Genomic DNA, 12,457 nt, shown 5'->3' on the forward strand with positions numbered 1-12,457 from the left:
GAATACCAAAAATCTTTGTGGAAAAATATAGCAGTATATTCGTAACAAACGAAATGAGTAAGCAAGGCAATGGGTTGAGCCGCATTTAATCTCCATTTCTTCAGCAAGAATGGAATAGGAAAACCTAGCTAAAGCATAAAAAGAAAAGTTAATTATTACGAAAAATAAACCAAAATAACAAACATAAATCCTATGGTGGTAATTTTTCAATCGCACCTAACATGGATCTGTTCACAGGAAAGATAATAACAGGTCGTCCCACCATCCTCCAGTGATGACTCAGCGTTTCAACGTCTGACTTAAAATGATCCATGACGAAGCTGTTGTCTAATGGCAGATAAAAGTGTAAGTTATCCAGGAACTGTAAGCAGATAAAAAGATTAAAAACAAAAACATAAAACAATACACCAAATTTTAAAAGCGTGAGAAGAAAAACACATAAGAATCTTGTCCGTTTGATTAAAGAATCAATCATCAGATTTGGTTTGTCTCTTTTTTTTTGGCATATCAACACTTTTTTCTGTTATCTAAAGTCAAAACTCAATATGTATTGTAATCAAATGAGTGCTTATTCAGATTGGCACATATGGCGATGAGCAAAAATGAAGAAAAACTTTTATTGTGTACCTACTTGTCACGGAATGAAGATGGTATATTCCAAAAATCACAAAATTGATGAAGATGTTTTTTTATTTTATTTTCGAAAAACAAAGGGGCCGTTTTTTTACTGGCAAGTGAAGGCTGAAGCCATTTTAATATTCTTTAAATTTTGTTTTTAACTTGTATTAAATGACCCTTCTAAAATAATGTTTTAATTATTTGAAAATTTTATTTTCTGGAAAAAAAAAATAAATAAAACAAAATAAAAAAATGTTAATAAATTATGGTTTGGCTTTAAATCTTACATTTTAGTTGTTTTTTTTTTGTTGTTTTTTTCGATATCACCCCCTCCCCAAAAAAACCCAATGAAAGTCGGTTGTCTGCCCTTGATTGATGGCTGCAACATTTTCTCCCCTTTATCGACACAATAAAATTTAGATTTCTTGAATTAAAATAAAATAAAAAAAAAGCAATTTAATTAAATTACGTGATTTTTAGAATATTTCATCTTAATTTCATGACTGGTACATACATCATACAGACTTCTGTAGTTTCTTTACTTTTAATTGCCACCATAAATGCCAACAAATGTAAATGATTAGCATTATTTGGATGATTATTATTATTCAATGTTTTGATTAATGCAACTTCTGACCAAATGTTATATCAGTCAAAACATCTTTCTAATATATAAAGTAAAGTTAGCCTCTTTATTGTTTCTTTGTCATTGATAGCTTTTTTCCTTAGAAAATATTTGATTTTAGTTCATTTTTTTATGGATCATTGCAGCATGTTAATAAAATGCAATTTGATTTCATTTCTTTCAGAAAATACTTTGAAATCAAAATTACTTCCACATAATTATCTTAGCAAGAAAAAAATAAATTTAAAAAATTTTTGAGAGAGAGAGAGAGATGTAATTCTGTAATAGTCAATGCAGTTATTTACCTTTGGGCAGAACAAAAAATATTTTAAAGAAAAAAAAATGTTAGGTTTACAAAAACAAACAAAACAAATTACAAGTAAATACAATATCAGACAACACCAGATTGGTACAGAAAGTTGTGAATATAAAAATCAAGATGAGAATAATAAGTCCAAATAATTAAAATTATCAATTCTCATCACAAAAATCCTAACATTATTATTAATTCAGCTGAACACAGGTCAGAGGAGAATAGAAATAATTTTCAGAAATGTCTAAATCGGTTGATGTGTCAAGTTTAAATTTGAAATAGCATCTGTCATATGTTTGGAATAGTATTTTCATCAGTTTGTCATGCATAACATGCAGATTTCTGAAGGTTTGCCTTCTCTGGGAGTCATCCCAGAAAAAAAACAAAAACAAAAAAAACCCTGGTTTCCTAAAGAAGAATTAAGAAATAATTCATTATTAAATAATGACAGAATAAGGTGAAAGAAATAATCTGTTATTAATAAACCAGAGACCAAATTAGTTTAAAAAAAAAAAATTCATTAATTGATAACATTAAAAACACAAAAGAAATCTGATAGGACAACTTCAAAAACATGAATAATGTACCTTTAAAGCATACCAATAAAAACTACCTATACATTATAGTGCTTGCTATTATAAGCTGGCAAGTAAAAAGAGGTGAAAATACCATGTAAAAAATTTTTTTTTAATTTTTCCTATTGTCTCATTCCATAAATAAAAGTTTTATTTGGTCTTAATAGCTAAATGCTATAAAACATGGTAGCTAAAAAAAGTAATGCCATTAATTTTTAAATTCATTAACTTCTTTAAAAACATTTAATCAAGGTTTTTAATTTCTCTTGTCATCAGATAAATAGTTTACTAGAATCTAGCGTTGAACAACATCTGCAATTTGATCACTGATTGTCCGACGCCTATCAACCTGAACAACCTTAACTGCACTAACATTGCCTTTGTACATGTGAGACAGGAAGTTGTAGGCAGAGTAAAGAAAATCACAAAGGTTGACAATTTCAAGAAAATTATATAAAATCCTTTGTGTGACAAATATGGATATAAATTCTTTATTTCGTAAAAGAGATGTCGTTGCTAAAGGCTTCCCGTGATGGGATGTTAGTTTTGAACGATTAGAGGCTGGATCATTCATTTAGGTTTATTAGCAAAGGACACTAGGACATCACGATTTGTAAAAGATTTGTTCTTTCTCGTTTTGCTTTACGGCATATCAACCCTTTTGTATTATTTAATGCCAAATCCAGTTATTTTGATATAAATTTTTGTTTTTTTCAAGTTCTTTATATCTTCAACTATTTATTCATGGTATTTGGTTTGGTTGTTTAATAAAAGGAAATTGTTGTTTTTATCATTGCAGAACATGATTGTGTTTTGCGAAAGGAAACTTAAAAAACAGCATCAATGTTTGGAGGATTTTATGTCAGGAAACCATTATCTTCAAACAGCCTGATCTTGTAGCAAGATTTGTAAAAAGGTAAGAGAAAGTGTCCTGTTGGTTCTATTTCTTGCTCACCGTTTGCTGACCCACAAACCAAAAACTTTTGAAAAAAAACTTTCATCTTTTTGTCTGTAATTTCTAAAATTTATTGAAGTGTTTTTCCTTTTTTGAATGATCAGACAAGCTACCACTATGATGCTGAATTAGACAATCACTCTGTAATACTAAAATGTACATGTAGATAGCTAGAAAAGATCACAAAAGTTCTTCAATTTTTCTGCGCATATATCTATCAATTTTTCATGAGATCAGGATTGTTTTAAACAAGCTAACAATATCTAACATAATTTTGGCAATTAATCTTATACAAGGTGAATCCCCACTATCTTGCCCTCTTTGGCTAAAATGGCTCTGTTAAGAAAATGTACATACTTAAAACTGTTCAGTCAGTTTTGACAAGTCAATTGTATGAAAAAAAAAATTATTTTCAGTTGATTTTATCAATTTGATCAATATTTTTTTCTTAGTTGTTAATAAAGAAAAAGGAGGAGTTTTCACTCCTTAATTAAGATGTACTTCTATTCTACTTATGGACACCATGAAAAGAATTAAGAGAAATCTTTACAGGTTCACTGGTGAAAAAGAGGGAAAAGAAATCCTGTTCTATTCACTTTCTTTCTCTCTTTTTTACTGCCTTTGATTGATAGGGAGGAGAAAAGAGAAATAGGAGAGAAAGTTAAGACAAAAATGTCACCTGTTTTTGAATTTAACGAATATTAAATTGAGAGTGAGAGAGTAGATTTGGTGATTTGATTAGTTAGCAAGTTGTACTTAGAAGCAGGGGTTATGAGTTTGAATCTCATCTAGGCATAAGTATTTTTATTCTGATTCTGTCCTAAAATAACTTCAACATTTCATATTACAATATTATGCAGATTTTTTTTTCAGTAATTTACATACTTCATGGAAATTACAATGACAGATAGCCGTGCTCGTATTTAATAAAGAACTAAGTGTAGATTTAACACCCCAATTATTTTTACAACTCAAAAGGAACAGGTTAAACATATAACAATAATATAATACATTATATTACAAAAATCACTCGAATGTCACACATTTCCAGAAATGGACATACTTATTTCTAAATACTTATTTCTAAATTTACTTGGTCTCAGAATAACAGTTTTCAATAACAAAATCCAAATCCATTTATATTCACTTCTTACAAAATATATATTTTATATACACATATAATATACCACTCATAATATAAATATATCAAAATGATCTATATCCAAATAAACATGGTTAAGATTGCAATCATTCTTTAGATATTACCTGTGGAGCAAAAGCCAAAATTTTCTCATTCAATGTATACAATTTGCTGGTGGCCAAAAGTCCTATCTCGGAAGAGGGACGACCAGTGAGTCCAAGACGTTTATTCTTTCCTATATTGTGGAAAATAAAAACAAAGTTTTTTTTCTGCATAAGATAAAAATATTTTTTAAAAACATTACAGTAAAACTAATGAAGACACTACTGTTATCATAGGAGACAAAGTTCAAACATGTTGGAAAACAAGCAAAATAATTTACCAATAATAAAATCAATACTTTTTTCCAACTGCAGATTTTTCAAAGTTAAATTCTCATTATAATTAGTCATGTAACACTTTAATATTCTGAAAAAGAATCGTCACTAATCAAACAAGGAATGACTGAAACTCAGACTTTAAAATCTTCTGATTCAAAGCCAGAGTCTAATTCAGTCTGTTTGGTTTGTAACAGTGATTTTGTTATAAATGTTTTGGGGTTTGACTCTAAGTCAGCACCAGTTTGATTTACGATGATAATTTTTCAAGCTATTTGAGACAAGTTCTAGCTTTAAGTTTTCATTTATGGCACAAACTTCCGAATCACAATCTCTATTCATTACCACACTTCATTCCATTATGTTTCATAGTTTTCCCTTAATTCATTCCAACCAAAACTAACAAAATGTAAAAACTCACCAAGAAGTGAATAGATATGACTCAGGATTCGTGCAGGATAAACTTTGATTGGTTCAACTTCTGCTGTTGTTTGAACCTCAATTCCAAAATCTGAGAGGCGATCTTGGATGTATTCATCTTCAGCCAAAATAACAACTGAATAAAACAAATATTAATTTGTATCAATTCAAAGAAACAAAAATCAATGACAATCTTTCAAAATACATCCGCATATTTTTTTGAGTGGCTACAAGAGGTCAAAAATCAATATATACTAACATTGAATGTCTTACTGTGTTAGGCATCATAGTATTTCCTTTTGATCAAGCCGGAAGGAGTGTGTGGCATTTTTTTGTGGCCAATGTGGAATTGGGTGTAAACAACTTCCTCCCTTCGTAACTTCCTACAACCCTGACACTATATGAGATCAGGTTGTATTGTCAACAATTTATTGGAGATATTACCACTCCATCTAAACTGCCATTTCTTCATGGATATATTTGTGAATGTTTATCTAAATATCAGTGTATGGAAGTTTAAATTTATTGCGGAACTCTTTTTGGGTAGTTTTGGCTGCTGTATCAACCTTATAATTTCCTCAGATTCCCATGTGACTTGTGATCCAACCAAGTATTTCTTTGGTGTCGAACAATATATACACATTCTCAATTACATTCTAAATTATCATTTTACACACGTACATTCCTATGCCCCAAATAGATTGATAATCATAATCGGGATCTTGTTCTGCTTATAGTAGTTGGTGTGAATGATCAAATTGGATTATACAGCTGTACAAAGACTCATTGGTAACAGATATTGAAACTATGCACATGTACATAGGGAAATCTAGGAATGGGTGCGACAGCTGAGGATGCATGAGTGCCCAAAAATGTTATATTAGCCAGTTCAAATGGAAATCAACAGAAAGCAGCTGGCTAGCAAATTGTTAGAGATCAACTTTCGTCAACACTAATGCATTCTCCACTCAAAACTCTTACTGATTCTACTTGTTTGTCAATATCAAATGAACAAGAAATATATCGATTATATTTTTATACATAATTGTCTGTCATTCTTCTTTCAAGCACAGCAGCAATATGCAACAATTCAACCAAGAAATAAAATTGCCAAAATAGAATTATTGAACTATGTGGATTTCAGACAAAGGTTTACATAAAAAAAAAAAAAAACAAAGAACTGCTGTCAAAAATATCACCAGGTTTTTATGTCTACAAAATGTGATTATAAAATGTGTCTACAAAATGTGATTAGCTGCAAAGACAATTTGCATAAAACACCAGCTTTCAAAAAAACATGGGTTAATAATACCAACAATTTTAAAAATTTTAATTTAAAAAAATGTGTACAATGTTTGAAAACATAATTAATCCTGATAAAAAAATATTTTTCAAATTACCTTGCACAACAACGTCAGGTCTGGGAGTTGCTACCAAGCGTCTATTTAAAGGATCCAATTCGCCAGGAGAGAGGAAACCCTATAAGATAATAAAAATCATGAGTTTACAAGATATTAAGTGACTCATAAGCTGTTTGGATCAACATCAATACATTGTATATTGATACATTATCTAACTGATTGCAGCAAATAAATAACATCATTCAATAAGCCCTGAATAATAACTAATAAATCAAGGAACTTTTACTCAAAATTCATTAACATAATCTTCTAAGGTGATACACTGATTCCAATGATTCTTTGATAATTCAATGCCATTTTTGTAAAGCAATTTTTCTTTAGTCTCAAAATCTGTCTCAATTTCAAATATCGCTTCTTCACTGAAGCAAAATTTCCTTCTCCTGGAGCATTTTTTTTTTTTTTTCTTTTTTTTTTTTTTTTTTTTACATGGAAGCTACCACTTATAAAGGCTGGAGGCCACTCAGGGATAAGGGTTATTGCATGTACAGTAATCAATGAAATAGTATTGTAGTAATCATTAGTATTGGAGATTTGATAGAGTGTCTTACTTAAGGAGGTGGTTTGTCAGGAAATTGTTTATGTTAGACTTGAAGACATCCAAGGTGGGAAACAGGTAAACGGAGGAGAGTTCCACAGTCATTCACTTCTGGGAAAGAAGCTCTGCTCATGGAATCTATGTTTGGATTTAGGCACATAAAGTGGGGAAAATTATTGACAATAGTTTCAGCCAGACGGGTGTTTTTCGTGAAAGATTGGCGAGGGGGGGGGTGAGAGATTGGAGCTCAGACGAGCACTTGCCATGGAAATAACGATAAAACAAAGACAGGCTCGCAACGTCTCTTCTGTAGATAAGAGGCTGCAAGGAAGAGAAAAGGGCATCCCCCACTAAGCTACGAAGTCTATTTTGTACTGTCAAGGCAAGATAGGCTGTTTTAGCAGCTCTTGCTCAGATGTGGCAGCAGTAATCCATCTTTGGACGTACTTGGCTTTTATAGAGAGAGAATTGCATCAGTAGCGAGATAGAGATATCTTCTGGAGCGATAGAAGGATCCTATCATTTTCCCAGCGTCCTTGGCAACAGACCTGATGTACATGTTCCATTTCAGATCAGGAGTAATGGTCAAACCCAGAAGCTTGTCAAAACATGAAGCCTCCCCAAGACGAGAGCCACCCATTTCAATTGATGCCAGATGGGGATCAAAGCATTGATGATGTAAAGATAGAAGCTTGGTTTCGGATGCATTAAAAGTGACCAGCCACCTCTTCCCCCCACTGTACTACGCGCTCAAGATCAGAGGAGAGAGAATTAGAGAGAACTTTGTCATTTATGGCCTTTGATGTGTTGCCATAGATGGTCGTGTCATCAGCATAGATATCAATGAATGATTTAAAGTCCACAAACAACCAATAGTAACTGGGGGACGGAACTGGAGGACAGGATGGGTAAAGAAGCAATGAAAAATGCAATTTATCATTGCGATCAACTTGTGACATGGTGCACTGTTTTGGTGAAAGAGGAATTTTTCATTTGTGTCAGTTTTATGTTAGGTAATTTCTTTCTTTAACTGTACAATAATACTATATTAGTAATACTAGTGAAGACCCTATGTGTTAAATTATTGTTTACTAGCTTGCATGCCCGGCGTTGCCCGGGTGTTTGGAGGTGTATGTTGAGCAAAAAAAGTGGTAGTAGGCACGCAGGCTCGAACTCGTACCACGAAGGAGGAAAAGAACGTGGAAAAAAGTGACATCTTTGCTGTTGTGCCCATCACCAAACCGGAAGTGATGTAGGTTTAAATTAAATCTAGGCAATCAAAAAGAGAGGATGGCTTTGGAAAATTTCGGCGAAAAAAGTGACCCCTCCCTGTAGAAAAGTGCCCAGTTGAGGGTGAATTAATGTTTATAGACAATTTTTCGAGATTTGATGCCCCAAGGGTCTAGCTTCAAAACAATATCAGTCTCGTGAAAACTCATCGCGTCTGTCGAAAGTTTTAGGCGCACAAACATACACACATAATACAGACAGGTGAGATTTATATTATAGATTATATTGGACACAATATATAGTAATAATTTTTAAAAACTTGCGTGCCACCACTGAGAATCGAAACCAAAATGTTCAGCTCACGATTTATTTTTGCCTCTGCCGTCAATGACTGGGCTATGAAGACATGCTTACTGCAAGGCTAAAAATTAAAACAAGAACCAATCGCTACTATGTTATGCATTTGCAATGCCAGCGTTTGACCTTCACCTGGCAAATTTCATTTTTTTTTTTTTTTTAAATTTTAACAAATTTTTCCAGGCTAAAACCAAAATATTAAGTTTCGCATGAATTCAAATACCTTACATATGAAGTTTCATGTCTGTAGACCAAAAATTCTAGGAGGAGTTTGGTAGGCAAAATTTTTAAAATAAAAATACATACGTATACATAAATATATACAGAAATAGTTTTATGTTTACTATAAGCTTTTTACGCAAATATTATGCAAGTAGAAATCATTTAGAATATCTGCATGAATATAATTACATGTAATAGTTAACTAAAGATGATTATCCTATAAGAAAACCGAAGAAACTAATAGAGAATTAATTAAAATGAATGTTTAAAAGAATATGCAAATTAGCTAGATCTTTTGCTAGTGAATGCAATTCCACGACCCATATATAAGAAAATTGTATTTTCTTTTTAAATAAAATAGAGAAAGGGTTTTTAATATGAATATCAATACACACAGAAGAAAAACGAATTTATAGGAGTATAGATTTACAAAATAAATGCCTACAAAACAAGGTAATTTACAAACCATTTGTATACACAAAACATACATGCAGTTTTGGCATAAAACTGGTTGACAAGCCTTATTACTAACCAAAATATAATCCAACACTTGGTATCATGAAGAAACTGGAGAATCTTTTGTAGCAGAATAAAGTGTCATTGCCAATGTAAAATTCAGGATAAATTCTTGTTCAGCCAACACTGTATCAACAAAATTACTAAAAACTGTTACAATGTTTTTGTTATAATGAGGGTATGATTATAAAAAATTGGAAGGTTCTACTTATAAGCAAGAGTGATAAGAACTGACTGATCAGAAACTGTAACCACTCCATAAATATACTGAATCTTTTATGAATTCCTGCACACAATTTCTTGACTTCACATGGGAAGGAACTCTGCTATTTGTCTCAAGCATTCTTCAGATTGGCTACCTGCAAGGAACTATTCTTTGTCGGCAAGCTTTTACAATTTAAAGCTTTCTGGGATTGATACTGCCATTGTTTGGAACATTTCTGTTCTCATACTAAAATGGCTTACAACTAAAAAAAGAAACATCCTTCAATTGCATTAACCTGTCTCCCCTCTATTCATGTTCACATTTTTCGATTTGCCTGTCATCGTATCTTGTCTTTAAAATATGCAAATTCTTAACACCTACAAAACCCCACAACTCTGAGCATGTATTTTTTCTTTCTTGTAAATGGCCGCTTGATAAGCAAAACATCACAATGGCTTTGAATTCAGTAAATGCTTATTTGTATTATCACAAGTATCACACATAATACAAGGGTGATTCACTTAAATACAGTGAATGTTGCAATAAAATTACTTGCATTTTACCCAGGAAGAAAAGATTTGCTTTCTTTTTTAAAATCTCCATTCTTTAAACATATTTTTCTCTTGATTTAAAAAAAAAAAAAAAAAAAAAAAAAAAAGAAAAAAAAGCAGCTCATAAATCTTTGGAAAGAGTTTTTAGCCATAGTACTCTTTTACTTAAAAACTGGAAAATGAGTTCAGAAAAGTTGAAGTCTTCATGCACAATTTGGGAGGTAGCTGTGGATTAAATAAAAAGTTTCTTTCAAAATTTCATGTAGATTCTTGAGTTCAACGGAGATTCCCAAGTTTGAAAAGATGCCCCAAAATAAGGTCGGAGGTTACATTGGTGGAAATGTGAAAATAATCAAAAAGAAAATAGTTTGAATAATACTAATAACTTTACAAGTGTTTATAGTCAGAAATTAAATTCATATCATATGATCTAATGAAGAAAATAAAAAGATGCTTACTTCATGGATGAGCCTTCCAAGAATATAGAGTGATTGAGCCCAGAGATGAGGCATTCGACCAATGGCTTTACGTTTCTGGCTTTTAGGATTTGTTATTTCTGCATCAACCTAAATAGAAATAAAGTAAAGCTTTTTATATAAATAAACTCCATTGTAGTTTTAATGAGTAATAGTTGGTGTTTTATGAAAAATGGAAACTAATCGAAATACAGAAAGAAAAGTAATTTTAACCATTTTCTTTCATCATGAGGTTTTGTTAATAAGTAAAATGGTTTTACCTTATCACCAGGAACTTGATATAATTCTGGAACCAAAGGAATTCCTTCTTCATTTTTATGCATGAGGTTATCCAGCAAGAGTCGGTACTTTTCAGTCTAAGGAGAAAAAAATTAAAATCCATAAAAAAAAGAAAAAGATTTTAAATTATACATATTTTTTTAAACATTGAATAAAAAACTTTCTAACATTTTATTTATTGTGCATTCATTCTTTTTTGCAGGCTGTTATTCTCATCTTCATAGTTGGTGTTGCTTCACCACATTTCAGCCAACTTATCTTTTGGTCTTCTTCAGGTGAAAGGATTCCAAAATAAAAAAATAAAAATAATATCATTCGGTATGGACCCGACAACAGACTAGACCAGAATTGGTCTAGTCTGTTGTGGTTAATCATCTGAGGAAGGCCAAAATGTGGTAAAACAACAACTATAAAGATGAGGGCAAGAGTCCGCATGAATGAATGCACAAATTATGAAGCCTCATCTCAAAGGATTCCAAAAATAAAAAATAAAAATTAGTTTTATTTTTTTATATATATTCATATCATATTTATTTGATGAATAATTTGTTTTTTAAATTCAATTTTAGAATGAATATATTTGTATAAAAACAAACAACAGAAGGTGAATGCTGTGAAGTGGATAACAACATTAGCTGAAGATCTGGGTGTGCCAAGTTTGCACGCAGTAGCATCACTTTCAATGATGGATGTTGGCAACCTTCATGTGGTCTCTCCTATAAGTACCTAATTCTAGAAAGAACCAGAAAAAACAATGTCAACAACCGAATCAAGCCGATCAAAAAGTTGTACCATGATGATTCCCATGAATTTAGTATTAAAAACTGATGATGGAACTTTTTACTATCAGATTAATCAAGTGGAAAATCTGAGGAAATGTATGATGAAAAGAGGATTGTATTTCTGCAACCATTCATAATATTTTATTTTTATTCTGGACATGAAATTTGGTTCAATGGTACAATTGTAGATGACAAGCTTAGTTCACCATGTTTAAATCCCAGTCAAGTTGTTGGTTTATTTTCCCCAAACAGTCTTATCTTCTCTTACCAACAGGTGAAATAGTAAGATAGACTAGACTCCAGAGCATAGATTTCCAATCATTTTGTGGCCGTGCTGCAACTGATCAACTCTAAAATCCTGATGTGGTGATTTACAATTTAAAAATAAATCGTTTCAATTGAAGCAGCTTAAAGTGACAATATCTTGGTTGAAACAAGTTTCAAAAGAACATGGCATTCATGAAAAAAAAAAAAAAAAAAAAAAAAAAAAAATGAAATCAACAAAAAGCAGTGAAAGTTATAAGAAATTACTAAAGAATTTTAACAAATTTTTTTTTTTTTTTAGATATATTGAAATACTAATATTTCAGCCCGGCGTTGTCCGGGTGTTTGGAGGTGTATGGTGAGCAAAAACAAAAAAACTGGTCAATTTTTTTAACTTTGACCCCTATTATGACCCCTTAAAATTTATTGTTTCGGGCTCAAATCAAGTTATTAAGTTAGATCCATGTCAAAGGAACCTATATCTAAAATTTCAAGTGTTTAGACCAAAAATTGTCGGATGAGTTTGGTAGAGTTCTCAAAAGGTCAAATCGTTAAACTTTGACCCCTTAATCGCCAAATTTTTGGCCGAAAACAT

The 12,457-nt window shown here is 31.5% G+C and overlaps 1 protein-coding gene across 12 annotated transcripts in view; it reads right to left on the reverse strand.

The window, feature by feature from the left end:
- Nucleotides 1–12,457, reverse strand: part of LOC145254914 (putative phosphorylase b kinase regulatory subunit alpha) — a 179,214-nt gene that overhangs the window by 131,970 nt on the left and 34,787 nt on the right. For 9 of the 12 annotated variants that reach the window (XM_080113903.1, XM_080113908.1, XM_080113909.1 and 6 more), the window contains exons 11-15: nucleotides 10,798–10,893; nucleotides 10,520–10,627; nucleotides 6,425–6,503; nucleotides 5,026–5,160; nucleotides 4,353–4,462 (exon numbers count right to left, since the gene is read on the reverse strand). In XM_080113903.1, coding sequence (XP_079970029.1) covers nucleotides 4,353–4,462; nucleotides 5,026–5,160; nucleotides 6,425–6,503; nucleotides 10,520–10,627; nucleotides 10,798–10,893 — 528 coding nt within the window. Of the gene's footprint in view, nucleotides 1–216; nucleotides 362–4,352; nucleotides 4,463–5,025; nucleotides 5,161–6,424; nucleotides 6,504–10,519; nucleotides 10,628–10,797; nucleotides 10,894–12,457 lie in introns of all 12 variants that reach the window. The other 3 variants (XM_080113896.1, XM_080113882.1, XM_080113905.1) reach the window with 1 other exon arrangement.

Source organism: Euprymna scolopes, chromosome 3, assembly GCF_053919585.1.
Source record: "Euprymna scolopes isolate OS-2025 chromosome 3, ASM5391958v1, whole genome shotgun sequence".
In the NCBI taxonomy this organism is placed as follows: Eukaryota; Metazoa; Mollusca; class Cephalopoda; order Sepiida; family Sepiolidae; genus Euprymna; species Euprymna scolopes.